Source organism: Homalodisca vitripennis, chromosome 3 (assembly GCF_021130785.1).
Source record: "Homalodisca vitripennis isolate AUS2020 chromosome 3, UT_GWSS_2.1, whole genome shotgun sequence".
Classification (NCBI taxonomy): domain Eukaryota; kingdom Metazoa; phylum Arthropoda; class Insecta; order Hemiptera; family Cicadellidae; genus Homalodisca; species Homalodisca vitripennis.
The window spans coordinates 110,941,147-110,968,531 of NC_060209.1; the positions used below are offsets into that span (position 1 = coordinate 110,941,147).

Below are 27,385 nucleotides of genomic sequence, written 5' to 3' on the forward strand. Positions count from 1 at the left end.
AGGATCACTATACTCAACTGGGTATCATGACAGTTTACAGTGTATATGTATATATATATATATATATATATATATATATATATATATATATGAAACTATAATGTCAGTGATGAATCGTGCTTATAGCTTAGGCAAAAGTGGTGAGAACCATAGTTATAATACAAGAAATAGAAATAATATGGCGTTAGCTCAACATAACTTACATTTTTTCTGTAAAAAACCAATATACATAGGAGCTAAATTTTTAATTTGCTGCCAAGCAATATAAAATTAATAGAAAATTATAAATTATTTAAAAAAAAACTTAAAAGCTACCTGACTGACCTGCCGTTGTACTCCTTTTCTGAATTTTATACAATTCACAATAGTTTTTACAATCATTAAAATGACATTGTATTATATTTTGTTAGATGCTAATGTAAAGCATATTTAGTAAACTTAACCCCTCAACGCATTTTTTTTAAGTCCAGTCCAACCCAGTCTGCACCACTTTTTTACCCGTTTTCCTTTATTTTGACTCTTTTTACTATAAGGACAATAAAAATTATAAAATACTCTTATAGGGATATTTTATATAATTTTTTACATTAACTATGAACAGAAAAAATTTATTTAGTGATAAAATAAATAAATTAAATTATTTATCCTGACCGAGATATAACAAAACATGGTTACTTTACACTAAAAGTTAGTGGTAGTGTGGTAAACCTTGAAGCATTCTTCAAGGCATAGGCCTGCCTCACAATTTGGACACCAATACACTGTGTCTCTCCTCCTTCTATGTTTATTACACACCACACATCTTCTTTGAGGATTGGATTTTTTCCCAGTAGCAGGAATTTTCTCAATGAAATGCCTTTCTGTAAGACGAGACGGAGGTGGCACGGTTGATGGCCTACCATGTACAGTTGGAGGAATTTAGCTGTGCTCATAGGGCCGTAATACTACCCGTTCAACAAATAAACGCATCTGTGTGGCGGGTTGCGTTTACGTGGTAGCCGCTGAGATGAAGGCGCAACAATCTCTTTAACGACTTTAAACTCACGACTGAGATTTGCAGATTAGTATTGACAAATTCGTTATTTTCAAAAACACGTTATACAACACTATAGCAACTGGAAAACTAGGATAAATCCTATTGTTGCTATTATTTGGTATTCTCTTATTATTTAATTAAACCACAATCAGCACTGTCACAAAACAGGCTGATTTTAGCAAATGTGATGAGTTATTTGGGTCATTACGATGCCTGAAAGGAGAGTTTTACCCATGAGTCACAGGAAATGTTTACGGGACGCAACGCACAATGCTACCCCGCCACCCCTCCCGCCTATAACCACACACTCAAGGTCACGCGCACAGCTAAAGTCCTCGAACTGTACTTGTTTAGGAACACCAGGTTGATATTTTTCGATAATTTCTTTGATCAAACCTAATATAAAAGAGAGATGGTCTGTGTTTGGATGTTTGGCCTTCTAGATTACATAGGAATTTAGAATTGTTATATTTAGTAATCGTTTGAACACTTTCAGATACCATTTTGTGCCCCGTTTCCTTTCCATCAAATAACTTTCCAGCATTTGGTCCCTCAAGTCCACTCCCCCCATATTTTTGTTGTATTCAACAACAACTGCAGGTTTCAATACAACAATAGAAAACAACAATACATGATGTAAACAAACCACACGGGACGACTATTTTAGCCGGCGGCACTCAAACTGCGCAGTGACTGTTTGTCATCAGCTGATCCACTATCGATTGTTTTGCTAAACGGAATCAATAACAATAAATCGATATATAACTTAACCATTTGGTATTTCAACTCAGTAGCTTTAAAACGAGTATGCGTTTAGAATATATTAGTCTAAAGATAACTGGTAATTTGCTGAACGAACGATCGAATGTCACAAAACGTACTGTGTACGTCGTGGTGCGAGCTCATCGGAATAACGTAAACGTACCACGTACGTCGCAATTCATTGAAGGGTTAAACATTTACTTTCTTAATCATGTGACATTCATGTACACCATGTGTAACAATCGAATAAAAATTTTTCTGATTCTGATTTTCTTTGATTATGAATAGTAGATTTTTAGATATAACTGAAACAATACGATATATAAATGGACAATTGAAGAAAGAATTGTAAACACCAATTTGGTGAGTGATAAATATTTTTATTATAAACTTATAAATTAATTGTCTAAAGTTATGTACAATTCAAAAGTAATACTGCTCAGAGGAACCGCAGATTCGGACATTTATTTGGTTTATGCACTCGGTCGAGCGGCCAGTGGTGCGAGCTAGCATCCGTTGGATTATGCCTGAATGCATCTAAGGCTGAATCCTGTCTAGTGGGCGCCGACATCCAATTGGAGTCTCATGAGTGAATGCTCAAAACAATACGAATTTGCTAGGCGGTGCCGTCCTCATGGCATCTCGTCACACGAGCCGGTGGCCACGTACCACAAGTGGACAGATTGATCGATTATGATTGTGTCCGTATTGGTACGCGCCTTAACTCGGGTCGACTCTTTAAGGAGTTTGATGTCGGGATTCAGAATCATCTATAGACAACTTTGGAAAATGAAAAAATAAAAATAAAAAACTACATGATAGTAAACTTGTTTATAAAGATTGATATACACATAAATTAATGCGTTGATAGAGAATACAATTTTCAAAACAATTCATTTAAAGGGACATTCAGGCCAAGAGTAGCCACGGCCAGATGATACAGCTTGTACATTTTTATTTTAATTAAGGATGGGTCAATTCTGATACTCGATACTTTGATTCTTAGTCATATTGAGGTAGCAATGACTCTTGATACCATGGCTATGTAACTCTATTACAAAACAAACATAATTTCACAATATCATGACTAGCGATGTGTCAAAGCTGAATGTCGAATCGACCAAAACCTTCAAAATGTATATTCACAGATAATAGGTAATAGACAGCATGTAAATAACTGATCACTAAATACATGTTATTGTTATTATGGAAAATGTAGTCATGTAAAATAATTCTAGTAATTTAATCAAATAATATTTTCTATTCCATTTATTCATGATCATGTAACATCACGAACCTGCTACGTCAACAGCTGATCAGCAGTACACAGATTACTGCAACTACCAGTTTGTGCAGTTCCAATCCTTCAACACGACCAGATCCTCTGTCATTATACCCCTGATTGACATTATTCAGACAATACATACCATCTTCAGATTGGTAACTGTACCTCAGGGGAGTATAGTACCAGACTTTCAACATATTTATTCCTCCCTTATCTCTCCCCACCAATCCATTAATTATATACTATTCCAGGTTTCCTAATTATAAAATGTAGTTGCTCTTAATAAGATATTATTCAGAAAGTAAAAGATTTTTATATAATATTTCTAAAACAAAAATTTAAAGTGACATATGGAAATAACCTTACCTAAATAGTTTCTTGGGGGCATCAGGCTTGAAATCACAATCATAATGACAAGCCTGGGTCGTCTTCTTTAGGGTAAGTAATAGATGATTAACTTCAATTTCTATAACTCTCCCTCGTGTTCCAACCATGTTATTTTTGTCCGCCAACTTTGTTCTTTCAGGTATAGGCCAGAGTCCTTTTGACCCATTTCCTGATGAGGACACCTTCAATGCAGCCACACCACTAGTGACCTGACCTGAATCCAACAAAATTATTTGTTTATAGATATTGTTATCATTGCATAAACTAGGTTAATCTTAGGAACAATATGTCTCTAAAATTCTGATTAATTTAAGGTTCATTCCATTTCAAATCATAAAATAAAATATAAAATGTCACCCATGACCTCAGATTTGGTTGAACATTTTTGTATTTGTTTATTTGACCATACTAATAAGCTATGCCAAGTTTAAACAAATTATCTTTATTAGTTTTTAAGTTGAGTTTTGGAAAATTAGCAAATTACAGTTAAAATGGCGTTTCCGAGCCTATCACTTTCAGTGGCGTTATTATATTGAAATAACTTAGGAGATTATAGGTTAGGTTATAACTTTATATTTCTTTGTAATGCTTTGGTAAACTTAAATGTTAAGACATTTTTTAATCGTCAAAAAAACAATCTTTAAAAAAGTGATTATTAACCAAAGGCATAGCAGTAACCAAAGTAGTTTTATCTAATTTACCTAAATATGTAAACCAATATAATATGGAATAAAATTAATGGTTTTTTACCTGCTAATACTTTTAAGATTACTCTTAAGTTAAAATCCAGGTTATGTTGCATAAATCATACAAAATCGATTAATTTACGCTTCTTATCCAGTTCTTCTAATTTCAATATAATATCTTACATTTATAATATTGTTCTATAAACATTAAAATATATTATGACCACAAAATATAATATGTTTAACACGTTCGCTGCGGCAAGAGCGGCCAATGATGTACCCGATATGCGGCAAAATTTGAACTTGCGATTTTCGTTGAATTGGCATTATTTTGGTTTGATACGCTATAAAATAATAATATTCGATTATATTACGTTCTTATGCGTTCGTAATCATCGGGACTGTCCGGACAGTGGCCCGCATTTTTGGCATGGCATCATTTATGTTAACATATGACGGGCTATATAACATTTAACTATAACTTACTAAATGTGTTGTGTGATGTCCAAAAGTAGCAAGAATACATCAATCGACTTTGATATGCATCAGGTTCCGTTGCTAGACAACGCTACTGTCCGGACAGTAGTCCCGCACATAGCGTAAAACACCCACAGAGCTCGCGGTGCAGATCGCCGCCGCGTACTGTCCGCACAGTAAAACAAATAAAAGTATCGTTTGAATGAATTTACTAAGGAGACAATACATACTGTATACAAAAAAGCAAAATATGTGTATACTGTGTACAATCAAAATATTGACACCACACATATAGATAAAATCGCAATACCGGTAAAAGATTACCTTACTTTTAATTTAGTAGTAATAACCTATCCAATTTGTAAACAAGCCTAGCTGCTAATATGTCTACTCTCGAAAACAATAACACAAGGGAAAAGAAATTAGGAACACGTATTTTATTGTTTTCCTACTGGTTCGTAATAGCAATAAACATGTGACATTTAAGCTGTTTCGCTGCCACTGTCGGAACAGTAGGCCCGCATTTCCAGGACGAACTGACGTATCAGAAAGTAAGTATACTTCATCTAGAACAAGCTTGAAAAGTTTCAGTCAATTCCTGCAAGATCGCAGCAAGTGACAAGCGAAACGATTAAGCAATGCATTGTGCGTATCGGTACTGTCCGGACAGTGCCTCGCAGTTTTGGCGAGGGTCACGGGACTGTCCGGACAGTGGCCCGCAGCGAACGTGTTAAATATACAGGGTATTAAAAGGTCCCATACGATTACATGCAAAGCAATAAAATTTGGTACATCATTACTGCAGTTTTTAAGTGTAATGTAAGATGTACATCAAGTAAAATCCAAAGCTCAACCTAAACATAAGAACTTTTATTGTAATAACTGATACCACGGTTTTCCTTTTATCATTCATCTCTGCTAAACAACCTCCAACAAATTATGTACATCTTAAGCTATGCTTATGTTACATTTTTTGTCGACATCCTTTTAGACCAATCACTGGATGTGAAGCGTCACTAACTACATAAAAACTATTTCTCAAGTCCAGTATTCATTAAATAAGTTTAACTTTCACAACTTGAGCCAATACAAGAATATAAAACCATCTACAACAGGACCTACTTTTTAAATGTTTCATTAATTTAATAAGTTTAATTTTCACAACTTAAGCCAATACAATAATATAAAACCATCTAGAACAGGACCTACACTGCAAATGTTTCAAACTTTAAACCAGTATAATGTTTTAAAGAGTGCACTTTTGAGGTCAGATTTACAGCATTCTACTTTACTAATGAAGACCTTTGATTTTATGTACCACTCAACCTATGCTGTCATTTAAGATTTAAGATTCCCTTCCGACTCCTTATGGGCCATCCCCCTGATATGATAAAATGGTAGTTACTTCAAAAATTAGATCTATAGATGCAGTAATGTTGCACCAAGTTTTATTGCTATTTTAAGTGATGATTTAATTGCTATTTTATTTCTGTAATCGTTCAGGAATTGTTAGTCTGTGCAGGACTTTTTTAACGTCCTGTATATTTTTGTAGTATTTGGTTATTTATGGAATAACACAATACCAACAAATGTTTTAATGACTGGTTTTTCTTAATGTGTACTTAAAATCACTGCTTAAATAAATCAAATGGTTAGAAATTAGTTGATAAGACTCTATCTATCTCTCTCTAGCTCACTACATTTCTGTAGAGAGAATTTTATCAGATACAGGAATCAACACGATGAACTCGATGCCAAGAATAGTTACTATCTCGAAAAACAAACACATGCAAAAGCGGTTGTTACTAGCAAATTTAAATAAATTATACAGAGCATTTATTTTTAAGCACCCTTACATTAAGATTTTATTTACAAAATCTTGTATGCTCCGGCCAAAATGGTGTAATAATGGGTACTTCTGGTACACACTCTGATTGTGCATTTCCATTCACCAAAACGTTATTCTGCTGCTTCATGCATGCTCAATCGAAAAACACTACCATGATCTGATTGATAAACTAGTATATTCAAGAACTAACAGAGATCGTATGGCACTGCACAAAATGTCCTTCTAGTGAAAATCTCAGAATTTTTATTATGAAAAAATTTGAAGTGTGGGATTCTGATGATGAAGTTACATGTTCTGCTTGGATATCAACAGAACAAACCCAACAGATACCATATACTGTTACATGTGAAGAATATTTGAAATTTTAGATTATAAATCCTTGAATCATTGATACCAGATTCTTTCATAACAAAAGCTCAGGTAAAATATTTCAAAGAATATAAAGAAAATCTTAAATCCAATTAAACAATGTTCTGTTAGATTTCAGTGGAAACTTTTCCTATTTTATACTGAATGAATCCTAAAGCTACAACTGGACACGTAAAAGCTGATTCTGTTCATCCGGCCATTGATTACCTGGAGGGTAATCAACTCTGAACGAAAACCTAAAGAAAAAATAAACCTCCTGACTGAACTTGACATACAAGGTACACTCTCATCTGACCCAATAAAGATGGCAGACTATATGAACAACTTTTTTGTCAACATAGCTGATGACACAATCCATAACAATGGACAAACTACTGGCCAAGCAATGTTACTACCAGTTGACAATCCAGATATTCCTGTATTAGGCCTCTACCAAACAACCAGACAGGAGGTGTCTCGAGTTATGGATAGTCTGAAACCAAAAACTTCATCAGGCTATGATGGAATCTCAGCAAAGCTTTTAAAAACTTGTAAAGAAGAGCTGATCGACCCCATAGTAGATATAATACAAAAATCTTTTTTGTCTGGAAACTTCCCATCTGCTTTAAAAATGGCCAAAGTCTACCCATTGTTTAAACAGGGATCCCCAACCCAAGCCTCAAATTATCGACCGATTTCTGTAGTTCCAACATTCTCTAAAATAATTGAAAAACTGACACTAACCAGACTCATAGACCATGTAACGACAAATGAAATCCTTACAACCCAGCAACATGGATTTCTGAAAGGCAAGTCAACAACCACCGCCCTAATCTGTCTGGTAGAATTCCTTATTGATCAACTTGAAGATGGCAACACTACCACTGCTATACTACTAGATTATAGCAAGGCTTTCGATTGCCTCAACCACGAACACCTCATGGCTAAGCTTAGTGCGATAGGTGTAACAGGGACTGCAGAACATCACAGGACTAAATAAACCAACCAATCCAAAAAACCTGTCAGCCTTAAAATTAGCCAAGGTGTATCTTAAGTTAAAAAATGGAAGTCCAACACAAGCAAGCAACTTCAGGCCTATCTCGCTACTTTCAACTTTTTAAAAAGTGATTGAACGAGTTGTGCTAAAAAGACTGATGGAGTACTGTGAACAACATAAGCTATTAACAGCGAGTCAACATGGTATCTTACAAGGGAGATCTACTATTACTGCAATCATTGAGCTAACAGAGTTTATAATTGACCATCTGGAGACAGGAAAGCTAGTTACAGGCATTATGCTCGATTTCAGTAAGGCATTTGATTGCCTTGGCCACTCTCTCATTTTAAACAAACTTGAAAATCTGGGCATTAGAGGTACTGCCCTTAACTGGCTCAAGAGCTACCTAGAACAACGCAGCCAACTGGTCGAAAATAGACACACGGAAAGAGGACAGATCCATACTGTAAGATCAAAACCACTCCCTATAAATAGAGGTGTACCACAAGGATCTGTCCTTGGCCCTGTATTGTTTATCCTTTTTACAAACAACATGTCTCACTATTTGGACAGTCTCTGTCATACGCTCATGTATGCAGACGATACAACCCTTCTCTCTTCAGAAAACTCTACTGAACAGCTGGCGGTACGCTCATACACCTCATTGAACATGGCATACCAGTACCGCCACTACAACGACTTGGTAGTTAATATGTCTAAGACTAACCAGCTAGCATTTGGTAGAAAGCGAAACCAGGTACCAGCCCTACCAGATGTTAATGTAAAGCCACACACCAAATTTCTGGGAGTGATAATCGATGAAAAAATGTCATGGACACAACACATTGACAAGCTATGTAAGAAATTAAATACCAGTCTTTATACCTTGAAGTGAATAAAAACAATCAGTAACACCCCAACAGCAAAGACTACTTACTTTGCAATATTTGAAACCCACATTCGATATAGGATAGCTGCCTGGGGAGGAACAACTCAAGAGAACCTACAACGACTACTGCGACTTCAGAAAAAAGTTATAAGGATTCTTAACTGCCTGGGCCCCAGAGACACCTGTAAAGAAGTCTTTAAGAACCTAAAAATCATGACAGTGATTGCCCTCTATATTCAGGAGGTTATACTGTATGTTGATGGGAAGAACCTACCTCGAGCTGCTGACCACCACGACTACTACACCCGACATCCTGCAAACTACCCACTACCAGCCCACCATCTTACACTGTATGAAAGAAAACCGTCATATGCTGTCAAGAAGCTGTACAACACATTACCACAAGAACTAAAAACTCTTAAAGGAATGAAGCTGAAGGCATCGCTGAATGACTGGCTGACATCAAGACCCTTCTATACCCTAGATGAATATGTGCACTGGAAAGACATTCAAGAGTAAGATTATTTTTGTATACAATTTGAATTGTATCCACTGTAAACTGACACTATACATTTCTCTAAGAAATTTTGTAATAAAGAGTTTCTGATTTCTTAAGTAACTAAAATTTACTTCCTAGATCTATTTTCTATATAGTCCAGTTAAGACTCTTTAGTGTTCCTGTAATTTTTGCACGGTTTATTTGATTATTGCTAATAGTGATAGGCTACACTTATTTGAAAAACTATTAGTTGCATTATGTATATATATATATATATATATATATATATATATATATGTATATATATATATATATATATATATATATATATATATATATAGAATTAACTCTATACAGAAAATGCTTTTCAATGAAGACTTATATAATCTACACATTAACCCTTTATATTGCCTCATAAAGACAATCATGTATCTCAAGCATAATAAATCGAAAAGACTAAGTATGCATTATGGCAGGTATTTGAAGTGTAGTAGCTGCTAGCGTTTATGAACACTATAAGACACTTTATAGAAGAAATGAATCAATTATAATACTTGATTCCGAAAACAGGTAGTATTCAGGAGATATAATGAAATAGCCACTATTATAATGAATCCTAACATCTTCATATAATGGACCATTTTAAAAACAATTATTATAAAAACAGACTTGTAACACGTGATTGACAGTGAAGTATATTGGTCTACTTAGAACATCTACAAAATATTGTGAAAGTTTTGTTGGATACTATATCCCTCATATTTTAATCTACTTTCTGACGAAACTGAAAATATAAGAAATTACTCAAAAAGGGAACTGTGGAAATGGCTGATAATAAGACATTTTCATAATGCTCCCCATATGTCATGTCATTCAAACTTAGTGTACGCAATGTTATCATTTTGATAGATTAATCATATACAGCACATTTACATCACATCCTCAGACTCATCAGCTAGTCAACAGCATGTTGCTTACACTAAACATGCACATAGTCATGCAACCACGTGCATACTTATTTATACTCATAAAAGCCACACAATTCTTTTACAAGAGGTGAGGATATTGTGATTGCAAATCCAACAATGAAATTGTTATAATCAGGTAATTAAAGCAGCTAAATTTAAAACAGTTGATTTTTATAGCTCACAAGAAGTGATGTTACGAATGAAACATTCGGCCCTAATTTATGAACTGATTTCCATCAACTTGGTAACAGATTTAAAATAAAATTCTCCAACGAAAATATAATTACAACCAATTTTTTTATCACGTATTGTATATTATTTAAACAGAATGTACATTTGAAAACATCCCACCCTTTTTACTTAAATACTTAACACTTAGCAAATTTCTATTTGTGGAAGTTTTTATTACTTGTTGGGAGAAACAAAAAGAAAATATTTTTCAAAGGAGGAAGCAAACTTTCCCTCCAACCTTACTACAAATTAAAATGTTCAAATTGAAAACTATACCTCATGGTACCTTTAATGAAAGCCCATTAAAAATGCAGATTTTTGTGAAAAAAACTTTTTAATTGTCTCACCCGCTCAGTCACTTTATTTAAACACCAAATTTTCAAGTAATCTCTAAACAAAATTTTAAACACGTGTTAGTGTAAACTCGCAAAACCTTGCCCAATTTATTTAAACCTTCCCTATTATATTACAAAAACTAAAAAACTGCATTCCCTATTTTGGGGGACCTTTTTAGTTATTAGGTAACTGAAAACCCTTGCTAATTGTGCAGTATAACGCTAATATGAATAGGGTCAATAGAAACTACAAACTCCTGTGTATTACCCCAAGGAACACACATCTTTGAGATGGTCCCAGACGACCATGATCAATGCATATGATCTGGATAATTTTGTTGTCAACTGAGTTTAAAAAATGACCATTTAAGATTTCCACCTATAAGTAATAGTGGCCTTCCTTTCTACGAAAGAACAAACCAGTTCCTATTCACTCTCCAAAACATCATACGCATGTGTTGTCAAAGACATGCAAAAGAAATAAAACTGTTTATATTTGTGTCCATTGCCTTGATGAACAAGCCTTGTGTCCACTCTAGTGGTATAAAAAGTACTGCTGAAATCAATCGTACCGGGACACTTGCTTGTGGGTGCTTCCAGCGGATGGACCAGGAGCTATCTGCCACTCAGCTTGAATGGACCACTGTCTGTCCCACTACTTTACTGTACTTAACTAGACCGGAATAGTCACTGTCAGGTCAGAATAAATGTAGCTTCCTATGTCATTTTATCACATGAACTCGTACTGTGCGTACTTTATTTTGCGCATGATAAACATAAGGGGATTCACTAAGGACTTTTTTATCTTTTAATAATCAGAACTTTCAGTAAAAAAGAGAATCACAATTAAACTTAGAACAATTATTATTATATGTTTTCAAATTATAACATTTTAAATTGTAATTATATGTTAATGACATTTTAATACTTCAGACAAACAAATTGAACTAATTGAACATTATCCAATAAAGTAAGGTACGAAACAGTTTATGCAACTAGAAATTAAATAATTAACTATGTACAAATGTAAAATATACATCTTAGAACACCTTTTTCATACGTTCTTTCGTATTACCTCTGGAACACACATCTTTGAAATGGCCGAAGAAAGTTTTCACTTCCTCCAGATGACCATGCATATAACCTGAATAATTTTGCTAACTGGGGTATTAAGAACCACATAAGTTGGCATTTAAATAAAAATAGTAAAAGAACTTATATTAGGTACTTAATAGTATAATTAAAAGTTAGTTTATAATAAGAGGCTGGAGTTAAATTACTTTTGAAATACAAGAAATTTATTTTAACGAATAAATGCGTCATAGCAACCGTCTTTGCATTTTCAGACAATTCACTATCTTCACAGTCACTATTTAGCATTTCCTGGATTAAGTTAGATTGTAAATCAACATCACGATCTATGATTACGCTTTTCTATAACTCAATTAATGATTTATAACCAATAAAATATAGCACATGTTATTAAACTGGGTCTTGCACCATTCAGAAATGTAACGATTTCAGCCAATAAAATAATAACTCAACTGACAAAACACATTGAGGTAATTAATAATGTCCCAAACGATAGCAGTACCGAACAAGTGAATACAGACAGAACAACACTGGTTCAATGTTACGATCCATTACAAGCTTTATCAACGTTAACCGGATGGTCCACTCAAGCTGTAGAGCTGGGACAGGGGAAAGCACCACAATAAAAAATCTGAGCTAAATGGGAAACACTTGATAGACCTCTTCAAAACATAAAGAAATAGACTTCAAAATTTTCAAATCCTAGCTTACAAAAATGAGCATTTTGTGTTCACTTTTCATAATTAGAATAAAAATACACTATTTGTAATTCATTATTATTGACTAAATTATGTATTTATACAATAATGTACAAAAATGTTTTAATTTTTTATACATCCTCAATTAGTTTTTATTTTCCACACAGTAGTCACCACTGAACAGATTTAATGATCTAACTTTGTTTCTTATGAAATGAATGCCATCTTATATGGATTTGTTACAATCTAAACCTTATCTTTTAGGGAAACTGAGAAATCTATTTAAAATTGAATGGGAACCATGTAGATTCAGTTGTTCTGACTAGTTGACAAGAAACCCTGTCAAATTCTCAAGCCTATGAAACCTTCCTACTCTCCTCTCACACATGTTATTCTATGACCTAGACTATTTTGATTACAAATACAAATTATGTTAAGAGAATAAATACATTTTAAAAACATGCTTGTTTGTTTTCATCAACACTATTATAATGTTAACAAAACTCTTCAAATATACAACCATGCTTATTTTAAAAACAAAACCGATGAAAAATACCAATAGACGACGAATCTGAAGAAACATCAGACCCATCTAAATAAAGACATAAATATTATCAATATCACACAAGTAAAACACTTTTACTTAACCCATTGTAGACCGATTTGATTGGCCTTGAGTGTCCTAGCAGATGCAAATTAGTAATTATTAATTAAGTTTCGACAGCAGAACATAATGCCACACCACATCCTAGTTATTTATGCTTAACTTACTCATACATTGAGTTGAACTGGATTCTCGTAAATATACAAGTTTTATTTTCGTCTATATATATATATAAAAGCACATAATATACGCAATCAATACCACAAGGTAACAGTAAATTAACCCTTTCAGTGCCAGACAATTTTTAGTTCTGCTACCAAGAAATACCTGGTCTTTTACTGGTGGCCGCACATGAAATGCCAGGGCAATTTTGTCAAAAATGTACTATTCAAAAAAAAATGTATATCTCTGTTATTTTTACCTAATTTTTGTGTACCTTTTTTGTATTGTTCATAAAAACCTATATTTTGACATTCAAAAATTAAAACAACAAAATGCAATAAAAAACTATTTTAACACGCTTTTTTATAAGCAAACACGCTCTCATGAAGTAAGAGTTCAAGTAATAAATACAGGCATTTCTGATCATACTGGACAGCTGTGTTTCTTGGAAGTTCCATCTCGCCTTAAAAAGTCTTCAACCTCAATTAGAAGGCACTTAAATGAAGACAATCTTTCACATCTGAAAAGCCTGCTTGTACTGCAATAATGGGAAAGAGTCTATCAAGAAAACAGTGCAGAACGTGCCTACTCTAACTTTATAGCCACTTTTTCAGCTGCTCTGGACATTGCCTGTCCTCTTAAGACGTCTCGAAGAAAAACCAACCGGAACCAAGCCTCAAGTAACCTACCATCCAGATGCTGTAGAGCTCAGGAAAAGTTTAATTGAGGCTCAGGAAAGCTTTATGTGAAGCGGAAGAGAAGAGGACAAAGTAATTGCCTTTCAAAGGAAGAAGGATTACGACCCGAAACTGAGGACTTTAAGACAAGAGGCAAATGAGACCTTCATCACTAGATCCGACAACAAATCAAAAGCCATTTGGAGCATCATTAACAACGAGAGATCATCCTCTACGGAAACCCCAGTGACCACTTGGCGGCTGGAAATTTCAGAAGAGGTGGACAGTGATCTTGACAAAGTAACTGAACACTTCAATACATTTTTTGTCACTGCAGCTGAGAATTTGTTACACAATACTAACACTCGAAGATCACATGTTGCTCAGTTGAATAACTCTTTTCAAGGAGAAACACTTGCCAACTGGCCGCTTGCGTCACATGAGGAGGTCTTAAATATTGTTTCTTCGCTGAAATCAACATCGTCTGCGGGGGTTGATGGTATCAACTCTAAGATCATAAAGTTTTGTATTAATGAGATTAGCAAGCCTCCCACCAACAACATCATTAATAAGTCTCTGTCTCAGGGTGAATTTCCTACAAAATTAAAAACATCTAAAGTGTATCCTCTCCACAAAAATGGAAGCAAACAGGAGGTTAAAAATTACAGACCCATATCTCTTGTTCCAACTATTTCTAAAATTATTGAAAAAATAGTATTGGTAAGGCTCTTGGATCACTTAAATATCAACAACCTTCTAGCTGAAAGACAACACGGTTTCATATCCAGAAAATCAACCACAAGTGCACTAATTGACCTAGTAGAACAAATTATAGACAACCTTGAGAAAGGAATCACTGTTACAGTGTTTTCCTTGACCTCAGCAAAGCGTTTGACTCCCTAGACCACAGATTAATAATTCAAAGGATCGAATCTCTGGGCTTTGAGGGAAGCACACTGAGGTGGTTTCAAAGTTATCTCAGCGAGAGATGCCAGATAGTCGAGATAAAACAAGTGCAGTGTGGATTTGAGAGAACTGTAAGGTCCAAACCACAAATGGTCAAACGAGGTGTCCCTCAAAGTTCGGTTTTGGGCCCAGTCTTGTTTGTACTTTTCACTTCAGATTTGCCAAAGTACCTCGAAAATCAATGTTATCCAATCATTTTTGCTGATGACACTGTCCTGTTGACTGGCAGTAACTCTTCTGAGCTCTTAGATATTAACACCTATATTGCAGTGAGCATGGCACAACAGTATTGTGATAGCAATGATCTTGTTTTTAACTCCTCTAAGACAAAACTCCTAGCACTGGGAAGGCTGAAAGATGAGTTGACTGAGCCTCCAGACTTACAAAGGGGGGACAACCAAACATTTGAGTGTTATACTGGACGAATGTCTTTCCTGGAAAGATCATGTAGATCAGTTATGCTCTAGACTCAATTCTGCAGTTTTTGCATTGAAGAGAATCAAGGCAGTAGCCACATCAACTGCAACAAAAACTGCATATCATGCCATCTTTGAATCTTACCTTCGTTATGGGATAATCCTCTGGGGAGGTTTTACAATGGATAACCTTGAACGAGTCCTTATTGCGCAGAAGCGTGCTGTTCGGGTCATGGCTGGTCTTCAACCTCGAGATAACTGTAGAGAAGCCTTCAAGTCTCTTGGAATTCTCACAGTGGTGTCCATCTACATCATAGAGGTCATCAACCACGCAGCCTCACGTGGGAACTTGCCCAGAATGAGTGCTGTCCATGATCATCACACGCGACATGGTAATGACTTCTCCCTACCGATACACAGGACAGCACTTTTCTCGAAGGAACCTTGCTACGCTGGGGCAAAGCTGTTCAACTTACTTCCTCACGACTTCAAAAATTGTGACTCTAAAACCTTAAAAAGAAGACGCTAAATTGGCTCAAAGACAGATCCATCTACACCCTTGACGAGTTCAAGACTTCAATAAACAATTTTCATTAAAACATGATGACATGTAATATAATTATTTCATATTGTAATACCTTGACACCTATTCTTTTCTTGATGAAATTGAATAGTTTTCTGATTTATATACAAAAATATATATATACTTGCATATATTTTTTTAGTTTTTAAGTTCTACAGCACATATCCACAGTGAAAAAATCTCTTGCCCAATTATGACCACAGTCTCTTGAAGCCACTATTGGTTTTATACAATAGAAAACTGTCCCAGGATTTAAAGAAAAACTTAACTAAACTGGTTTTTTTTCAGTTAAATAAAAGTAGCAAATCACTTTTCAATAAATAACAAATATTGGAACCAGCAAAAATATTTACATAATATACACAATCTGTGTTGTGGCATATACCTAGCAGGTATCTTTAGAAAAGCAGTTGTATGAACTGCTTTCTTACATTTTCTGCAGACGTAAGATCTTTTCCTTTTACCACCAGTCTGTGTGCCCACTTCAATGCATATACAGCAGCTTCTCTCTGTCTGCTTTCCATTTTTCAGAGGCAGTTTTTCAATATATTTGTTAGAAGCCCTGCTTTTATCGACATCATCTTGGTGTACTGACCCATTTGTTGGTGATCTGTATAGCACAGGTCTATTCTCATGTATTTACAACCATTCTTTACTAAGTTCTTCTACTAATAAAACAGTATAAATAAGTCTGTTCACTGGCTTGTCGGTATTTAGTTTGTAAAGAAGGAAAGAATTAAGAGACCTGCAAAGGCAACACAACACTCAACAAAAAAACATGTACTTGAAACATGTTGTTTTGGTCTGTTCTGGTACATCCAAAAATATTGAACGTTACCTTCTTCCAATATTTTAGAGCCTTTTGGTCATCAAGGTATTATTACAACATTTGATCAGAGCCATCCACATCTCCCATAAAGTCATTGTAGGCTCTGATCACTTTAGGTTTATTTGTTATACAAATTCCAATGCCTCTCTTCTTTGTTCTACGTTCACTGCCAGCTTCAGCATTGGTTGAAAGCAGAAGGACTTTGTTTTACCGAAACTGTTTTTCTCTGAATCCAAGAGGAAGCATTTCTTCTTTCTTAAGATATTTTTGTTCTCCAACACTAAACTTCCCTTTTAAATGATAGGGTATTCTTTCCTCATTTTTCTAATGGTGCCTGTCAAAAAGTACACTGAGAATATAAATATTTTATGAGTTTCAGAGAAGTGAAAAAGTTGTCAACAAATATGTGATAACCTTTATTATGAAGGTTGCCCATATCCATCAGCTTGACAACTACAGTGTAGCCCAAACCCTTTTCTTTTATTTCATTTCTATCTGATCCTCTGGCTCCTCTGGCACCTCTGTACACACAAAAATTTTGGCAATAGGCTAAGTCGTACAACATCCACAATTTCACACCCCGCCTGTGGTGTTTCTTTGGAAAATACTGGAAAATCTGTTCCTTGTAAACATTCTAGAGAACCAAGGGATGTACTGGCTTGAATATGTACACCAATAACTGGACATAATAAATGGTAGGCTGAGGTTTTATATCCATATTTATAAGAATGGTTACAAATGCTTGGATTTCAAGAAGTGTCACTGGTTTCCATTTCTTGGCTCGAGTGTTAGGCTTCAAATGGTTTTGATTTTTGTTTATGTTGTCTTCAGCATACTTGTTTGTATAAGTAACAAACATTTCTAGCAGTGTTTTAGTAAAAAAAAAAAAAAAACAACCTAAAATAGTCTACAGGGCTTGAATTTTTTGGAGGGCAGTGTTTTGAGTCTGGTAACTCATGAAAACTAAACTCATGAGCAAAACCAGGATCTTGGTCATCAATTATTTCATTCCAGCAAGACTCATTCTCATTATCACTGCTACTAGAATTATTCAACCAATTTGCAGTAGGGTTTAGCCTAGGATGACCTCTAGGCCTAGGCCTAGTGCCAAGTGTGATAGTGTTAGCCTAAGCCAACATCATCATTACTGGTGTCATCGGTGGAAACATCTATGTTTGAGGCTATGTTTGGACGGTTGGAAAGTAAGCTAAAAATATTACCTGAGGTAGATGGACCATCGTGATTAGGCAAATAATCCGGGTCTGAGTGAGTGTCTTCAACTATACTACTAGAATCAATGCCCGAAGTAACTAAAATTGTCCAGATCAGAAACAAAACTGTCACTTAAAAGTTCATCTTCCAAAACCCTCTGAATGGTATTTTCACTCAAAAGTGAAGCTGCTCTTTTCATCTCATTAGATAATAACAGCAGTGAAAAGTTACATAACCAAAATACATGACAACAACAAAGAAAGGAAACTACACAGTTACCAAGCGCCGACAACTGATGGTCAGCTGGGTTCACGGCAGACAGACGAACTACAAACTACCCTGTTGAAACAATCATATAAATGTTATACGTTATTTTATACATCATAACAAATATTGATATTGAAGATTATTAAATTTTGAAGATTATCTTATGAGTCAAAATGTTGATTATTATAATTTTAATAACAAAATAAAACAAACATTACAGATGGCCGGTTTATCCGCAGTTGGCACTTAATGCAAGAAATGTCGGCGGCCAGTATATCCGCCGTTGGCATTTCTAGTGTAAATAAGAGATAGCGGATTTACCCGCTGTTGGCACTTAAAGGGTTAATTGCTGTTGTAAAAATAACAGAGGAAAATATTAGATCAGTAGTGCTACATAGTGGAGAAGTTCAGCTGATTCTTCAACTTCTACATAAAACTGCAATCTTTAGAATAATACAAAAATTCTGCTTCACAAAAATAAAGACTGTTGTAAAAAATGTTCAGTGTTAAAAATATAATTATGTACACTCATTCTACAAGACATTGTTAGAACTTTTAACAGGCAAGATTTAAAGCAGATCACTTTTGTGATCTATGCTGCTAAGCCTTGCTACTGCATGACAAAATATTTCATCAGTGACTTGCAATGGGTCAAGTTGTGATTACTAAAGCTAATACAACCCCAAACATCCTCACAAAATGCTACACTCCCTCCTCCTCTTCCTCTGTAATAATCCACTACAAAAATGCAATATCAACAAGGATAGTTAACAATTTTTTAAAGACAAATGTAACTATTTATTGAAAGACGTTTCACTTTGTGAATGATCGTAGATTATTATTGTTTTCTTGAAATTTTCATTCAATGTCTGAATTGAGGTTTTACGTAAAAATAAGAAACAAATACCTACAAGAACAAATAAGTGGATTATTCAGGGTATTATAATACGAACCCAGATGAAGAAATAAGTGCAGTCATGCCCAAAGTAAAGATTCTCTTTTAAAAATAGATACAGGGTCTGTTCCGTAAGTATCGGGACTGGTTCACTGTATCATCAACAGTGTTTTTCCAATGTTTTGAGAAATCTAAGCTCATGTAATATTCTCCATTTTATACTTAGCAATCAACACTTTTATATTTCCAATAAACTAAAATAATTGTATGAAATAAAGTCAGTTTTTAGGATTCTAAAACAGACAGACATTAATAATTACAGAACCACATATTGTATCTAAATCACCCAAAGAAAGGATAATTTGCATGACAAAAACCAATGAAAGTAAAGAAACCAATAAACAGTATAATTTATTTAAAAAAGAATTGAAACACAAAGTCAGTACTTATTTTTGTGTGAAAAGCATGAGAGAGACGTTATTGGTCACACTATACTATTAGTACTTTTTGTGACCTGTACTGAGCCTTTGATCGTGTTGATCATAAACTACTGACAACTGTAAAATTTAGAAATTAAGCTCTTCAATTAATGACTACAGTCAAACCTCAATGTAACAAATTCCTTGATATAACGAATTTTTTTAAATCCCCTAGAATTCTCCATAAGAATCTAAGCATACCTCACCTCTACATAACGAATAAAGCATACTTACAACCTTGATATAACGAATTTTTAGTAATCCTGGAAAAAATAAATCACCCACGGTATAGTGCATTTTTCTTTGTTAGAACCTCTTGTAGCAAAATTCACCTCTATATAACGAATTTTCCACGACTGCACCTTGTTACAAAGAAAGTAAACGAACACCGCAATTGTAACAAAGGGCAAAAAACGAAAAATCGTGTCTCGACATGAAATCTTAGTCACAGCCACTCCGGTCTGAACTGCTAGACGAGTTTATTCAGTTTTCATGGAAAGTTAGGATTGTGCGGTGTTTCGGAATTAAATTACAATAGTTTAGTGATGCCAATAACAAAAGAAGCGGCATGCTAAAAGCGTAGAGTGTAAATGAAAAATTATCAAATGCATTGAAGACATTCCGACGAAAAAAAAATTGGAAATCGCGGAAGAATTTGGCATTCCGCCCAGCACTTTAGCTACAATTTTAAAAAAGAAAGAGAAGTTCGATGACGGAAGTGTACTGTGTTCTCAAATCAGAAAGATAAGGTTGTGTGTGCTGAAGGACGTAGAGGAGTATGTGCTTAAATGGTTGAAGCAGTGCCGAGACAAAAATATTGCAATAAATGGACCTATACTTCAAGAAAAAGCCCAACAGTTTGCTTTTGAACTGGGACATGAAAACTTCCAAGCTAGCAATGGATGGTTGCAAAACTTAAAAAAACTAAATGAACCTATTTTTTGAAAAGTGTGCGGTGAAAGTGGAAAAGTCGATAAAGGTGTTTGTACTGAGTGGAAAGATAATCTTACCGAGCTAACCGAGGGATATGAACCAGAAAACATCTATAACGCAGAAGAAACTGGATTGTTTTTCAAATGTTTACCTGATAAAACATTGTCATTTAAGGGTGATAAATGCCATGGTGGAAAAAATAGTAAACATCGTTTAACAGTTATGCTGGGAGCAAACTGCACAGGGACTCATAAATTAAAGCCTTTAGTAATTGGAAAAACCACGTTGTTTTAACCCATTGGCCTAGACTCACGTATATACCACGTGCAGTGATGCACGGACCGAACCTGGACTCACGCGCGCAGCACGATCTGGTGGCGGTGCGATGTACTATTTAAAGTATTTATATTTTTTCCCGTTAGATGGTATGCCAATACGCTTTCTGCAGACCTTTTGAGTTGTTGGTGAGTTCAGGTGTGCCAACTATGGCAGAAAAATATTATTTTTTTCAATAATTGTAATCTATTACCAGTGCTTATTTTGTGTTGATACTAGGATTATGTTACGTCTAAAATTACGGCTAGCACTTCTGACAATATTATTGAAAGTTTATTACAGTAGTTTTATAAAATCCATTTAAATATTTATTTGTGATATTCGGTAAAATTTTGTTTTGTTGCAATGCTAGCTTGCAAAATAGAAACAACGTTGTTTGTTTGTGAAGTCACATGTGCGTGTTTCGTAAATAGTATTACAAAGTTTCGTCCTCGCATACGTAGTTCTGAAATCGATAGATGGTTAGACTCTAGTGATAGTGATTTTGAAGAACAAACTATTGTAAGTCCACACGATGCATTAGTACACGATCCTAGTGATGACGACCTAGGAGCCATGTATGAAGATGTGAATGAGGGACATGATTCCATGGAAGATGTGCCGGTCGACGAGGATAGTAGTACGGTTGATGTCGCTATACCGTCTACTAGCTCTGAAATACTGAGAATTTACAATCGTAAAAGGCATAGTAATTCACATACAAATGCAAATTCGGACAATCCTCTGCCTAAAAAGAAGAAAAAAAAAACAAATTTTGTGATAGTGATTGGTCCTGGCTTGACAAGGACAACGAGCCTAAAATAATAAAACTTTAGTGGTAGTCCGGGTGTAAATGCTTTATACCTGCGAAGATTGGGAAACAACCCAACAGAACTGGATACGTTTTATCAGTTTTTCGGAGATGAACTGTGGAATATGATATGTATTGAAACTAATGACTATGCAAGAAAAAAAAATGCAAGATGTCAATGTTGACTAACTCAAGGCATATTTCGGATTGTATGTCCTAATGGGCCAAGTCAAAAAACCTAGCTTACAACAATATTGGTTACACCGAAAAATTCTAGAAACTGCAATTTTCAACCAAGTGATGAGTTTTGAGCGATTCACAGCCATATCTAGATTTTTGCACTTTTATGACGAAGAAGGAACATGACAATGCAGACAAGCTAAAAAAAGGTGAGGCCTATATAGAGGTACCTAGAGACAAAATTTTTATAAATTTATGAACCGGAACAAAACATTGCTCTCGATGAAACCCTTCTAAAAATGAGATCAAGGTTAGGCATTATTCAGTTCAACACAAAGAAAAGAGCATGTTTGGTGTAAAAATTTATAAAGTGTGTGAATCTTCTTCAGGGTACTGTTGTACCTTCAAAGTGTATATCGGCAGTGACAAAACTGAACAACTGCTTGCAAGTGAGTCTGTAGTTATGGACCTTATAGAACCTTTTTTTCGGAAATGGACATGTTGTGTTTCTGGATAATTGGTATTCTTCACCATTGCTGTACACCAAATTATTGGACAACAATGTTTATGCTGTAGGAACTGCACTTGTGTCAAGAAAATGCATGCCTCAAGTCTTTCAACATACTAAGTTGGAAAAAGGTGATGCTATTCGAAGATCGGAAAAAAATCTTTTAGCCATCAAGTGGAAAGACGTGCACATGCTTTCAACTCTCCACAAAGGGATCAAAATGGAAATTGATATGGAGATTACAAGAGGAAACACTCGAGAGATTGAGAGAAGGCCGAGAAGTGTTATTGAATATAACAGAGGTATGTATGCTCGGTGTTGACCGACAGGACCAAGTGTTGGCTAGCTTTCCCATTATGCGTAGGAGTGTGAAAGCGTACAAAAAGATTTTTTTCTATTTTGTTGATGTGGCTATGTTCAATGCGTTCTGCATTTTTAGAAAAGTAACTGGCAAAGGAAAAATGCATTTCACTGGCTTTTGACTAAATTTGGTTGAAGGACTGCTTCATGATGTTGTACTGCCAAGCCGCCAGACACTGGGTCGCGCTTCGCTGACTGACACGCCTCTTCGGCTCCAAGCTAAATGCTGGGCTCATTTCCCAGTGAAAATTCCCCCTACATCTTGCAAGCAAAATCCACAAAGGGCTTGTAAAGTGTGCAAAGCTCACAACAAAAGATCAGAAACAGTCTGGATGTGCGAACAGTGCAAAGTGCCACTCCACATTGAACACTGCTTCAAGATTAACCACACTGTGGTAAATTATTAAGTGTGTAGAACCAAGCTGTAAATATTTGTATATCACATGTAAATTTATTTTATTTTTACAGTGTATTTTTTTAGTATAGTTCAGTGCTTTTACATGCAAATTGTGTGTGAATGCTACAAAATTTGCGACCCGTGCAAACTGATGGAAAAACTGCACTTGGTGAGTACTCAAATATAAATTTTTTAAATAATAAATGTTCAAATAAAAATTTGAATATAATTTATTTTTTATGACAAAGAGTTACTGAACAATAATATATATTCAGTTTTTAGATAATAAATAATTTTAATAGTGAAAACAAAATTAAAACTAAAGGTTTTTACATAAAAATCCCAACATTTTTCTTATAATTAACATTATTAGTAAATTTAAAACTAAATAAAAATTAATTTTAAAGTTGTAAAATGTAGCCTAGTTTCTTAGAAATATGATGGTAAAATAACCATGGTAATAACTTAATTAGTTAGGTTTCTATAAAAATTATATGAAACCTTTACACTTTCAGCAAAATTAACCCTTTGCGTGCCACGGCGACGATACATCGTCGCCAAAAACCCTTGCGAAAAGTGCCGCGGCGACGATCGATCGTCGCCGACTTACTGTGCGAAAAGTGCCAGGCGACGATCCGTCGTCGCCGTCTGTTATCGTAATTTTTAACGCTTTATTTTTCATGAATTCTTTTCACAACCAATATTGTTTTATTTGTTAACTATCCTGCAATAGATAAATAATAGTTCACATAGTACTTTATATTAGTAAAGATAAAAAAAAAAACACAGAATAATAGAAGCAACAACAGCTGGCGGTGATCAACCGGACGCGTAACATCGTTGGCGCGTAAACAACTCGCTACGTATAGTATGCGTAATATCTAAAATAATACGTTCGGTCATATGGTTGTGTTTATATCGTTTTGAGGTTAGGAGTTAGGATCTCTAAAATGATTTTGTTTAATTGATATCTCCCGTGCGTGCGTGCGTGTGCGCGCACGCGCGTGTGTGTGTGTGTGTACATATTTTTGGGGAAAATATGAAGACTATATATTAGATATACCTTAGAACCAAAGGATAAATGTAAGTAATGCATTAATTATTTTTGTTTTAGTGTTGTGTTACCGGTACTGAAAAATGATTTTTTCTTTATGTACATAATTTCAAGCATTGTTATGTAACTATAGTAATTATATAAAAAAGTTAACCATTATTTTTTTTCACATTAACAATGTTATAAAGAATATTAAAAAAATTCTTCTCATAGTAAAATTGTTTCTTATTAATTTGTAAAAATAATAAAAACTAAAAAATAAAAATTGCTTTATACATTTTTTGGTTTTGACATGCCAAAACTAATATTATTTTATGTTGTTTCATTTGTTTTGTAACATTTTATTGTAATACAATTTTTTACAAACATTTTTGATACCTGTTTCATAAAAATAGTATGAAAAATAAAAAAAATATATTCTTTTTCCGGAAGCCCGGTAATACTTCTTATTATTCCCTGGCATTTTTTCGCATATGACTTGCAATATAGTTGCTAGTGCATTTCTTTTGTACAAAATTTTTTGCCTTGTGGCATTCAAAGGGTTAATTGCTAGTTCAGGTCCATGCACCACCAGAAAAACTACTAGGCCAATGGGTTAAAAACGTGAATGAACTTCCTACAGACTACATGGGGAATAAAAAGGCTTGGATGAATTGTGACACTTTCAGGGCATTGCTTCAAAGTTTTAACAAAGATATGAATAACAAAAAGAAGAACATTCTCATCTTCATTGATAACTGCACGGCTCATGGAGACATTCCTAGGCTGAGTAACATTATGGTCGAGTATCTTCCTCCAAACACAACCTCCAAACTGCAACCGCTTGACCAGGGCATTATCCGAAGTTTTAAAGTAAATTATAGAAAAGAGGTTGTACAACAGTTTCTTAGAGACATGGAAACCCGTTTACCTACAAATGTCAATGTCTTGGACGCCATGTGGATGATCACAAAAGCGTGGAGTTAAGTTACAGAAACTACAATTTGTAATAGTTTCAAGAAGAGTGGATTCTCTGTTACAACTCAGGAGGACAATTCAGACCAGCCTCCTACACAAGAAATAGATACTGCGGAGGGTTGGGAAACAGTCAAAGAAGCATTAGAGCTAGAGAAGGATGCAGAGTTTGAAGACTTTGTTAGTTTTGATGAAGACGTGGCTGTGTGTGGGGAGTTGACGGACGCTGACATTATTTCTTCTGTGACCTCTGTTCCAGACGAAAATGTGGCTGCCGAAGATGACGATGAACCAGATTGTGTAATGCCCGACCCTAATTTAAAAGAGGCTCATGAAGCCATTGATGTTCTAAAGTGTTTTTTTCTTAAAAAGGGTGGTTTGAGTGAAAGTGTAGAAAAATCTATAACAATTGGATTGCTCATTGGATATTATCACGTAAGCAGATTACTATTACTGACTTTTTTCTCTAACAGGGCAAAAATAGCAACAATAATGATGCCATTGAAACACAAAATGTAGATTAGGCCATTTAAACTTTAACAATTTGTAATTTTCAGTTTAGTAATACTGTACAGTAAGAGTACTGTATTTTTTACTATCTGTAGCGTAAGATTTTTAAGTAAGTTTTGTTGAGGTCATGTTTGATTTTCAATTTTCTTTTAATATGTTTTCAAAGTACATAGCTACTGTATTACAGTTTTTCTGTTTACATACTGTATTCTTAATTGAAACAAAAAAATAAAAATAAAGTTTCATTGTTCAAAATTAAATGCATTTTTATTTTGTTTTACACACTATTTAAATACAGTACAGCATACGATTTCACGACCGAGCCGATGGTCTGTGAACCTCGATGTAGCGAAATTCTACCTAACCTAAGATCAATATAACGAACCTCATTATAACAAAATACTCGATATAACGAATTTTCTGTCTGGTCCCTTGAGGTTCATTATCGAGGTTTGGCTGTATTTACCTCCGGAGGAGGAGGAGGTAAATACAATTTATTTTCATTGGTTTTAAATTAACATAAGAAATAAAAACAAATCTGCTGTCTCATATTTATTTTATTATTTGTAAATCAAGTGAAATAAATTTAATATATTCAATAATTGTGTAAAATTATAAAATAATACTGAATTACTGACTATTTAATTTTTTCATTGCTTTTATACTTATTGAATACAAAACATATTAAAAGACAGAAGTGATGTCATGTCTGGAATTTTATAATTAAACCAACATGTAGTAAAAATGAGGCAGAATAAGGGAATATATAAAATATAGATTTTCACATTATTTACCCAATTCCTGAACAGGAGGTCTGGCAGGTTGTTGTTCTTCTGATGGAGGAGGTCTGGCAGGTTGTTGCTGGACTGATGGAGGAGGTCCGGAAAATTGTTGCTGGACTGACGGAGGAGGTCCGGAAAATTGTTGTTGTGGAGGTTGACTGAGTAGACCGGGGCCTCCTGAAAAATTGAGAATGGAATAAGCCTATTGGTATTAGAAAATGAAAATACAAAACTTTGATGTTATTGTACATTGGTTGGTAACATTTTTCTTAACATTTTTATGAGGATATTTAAATTGAGCCATAATTTATTGTCAGAGTTATGAACATCAAGTTTTAACCTAGTTTCAAATACTAGAAATATCAACTTTAAATAGAAACCCTATCAAAGTAAAAAATAACTTATTTTCGACTGTCAGACCCGCTCTAGGAAAATAAGCTATTACAACTATTGGTTATTTGTTGATACAAACAAAGAATAAGTCCCCTTTCTGGTCAATTTGGGTGAATTTAGAGAGAGTTAGTTTATCTGAGCCCGCTGGAAGGGAAAGATAGACAGTATGTGAAAATTTCCGATTCACTGATACATATTGAAATTAAATATGAACAACTGTAATAATACATTTAACCCTTGATCCAAGTTCAAAACATATTTAAACATTTCTGTTGGTATCGGAATCAAGTGAAAAGAGTTACAGTATGGAATATTGGATTCGACCAATCCCCAGTTACAAACTCAGGAACACTATACAAATTCACACATAATCCGCACTTTTCCAGGATTTAATTGTCAGTGGCAGCACACGCTAAAGTCCCGTGAAAGTATCGATGTCCCAAATATCACACTCCTGACCAATATATGAAGTATGCATCAGAAAACTATCTGGTATGTAAATTACTAAAGTGTGATAAATTTGTGATCTGTAGAATAAGTAGACTGGTACCAAACAGTG

At 34.6% G+C, this 27,385-nt stretch overlaps 1 protein-coding gene across 1 annotated transcript in view; it reads right to left on the minus strand.

The window, feature by feature from the left end:
* The window catches only part of LOC124358318 (protein argonaute-2-like), a 206,365-nt gene that overhangs the window by 106,255 nt on the left and 72,725 nt on the right, over positions 1 to 27,385 (minus strand). Inside the window, exons 8-10 of the mRNA XM_046810617.1 lie at positions 26,446 to 26,610; positions 13,096 to 13,131; positions 3,450 to 3,684 (exon numbers count right to left, since the gene is read on the minus strand). Coding sequence (XP_046666573.1) covers positions 3,450 to 3,684; positions 13,096 to 13,131; positions 26,446 to 26,610 — 436 coding nt within the window. The remainder of the gene's footprint in view (positions 1 to 3,449; positions 3,685 to 13,095; positions 13,132 to 26,445; positions 26,611 to 27,385) is intronic.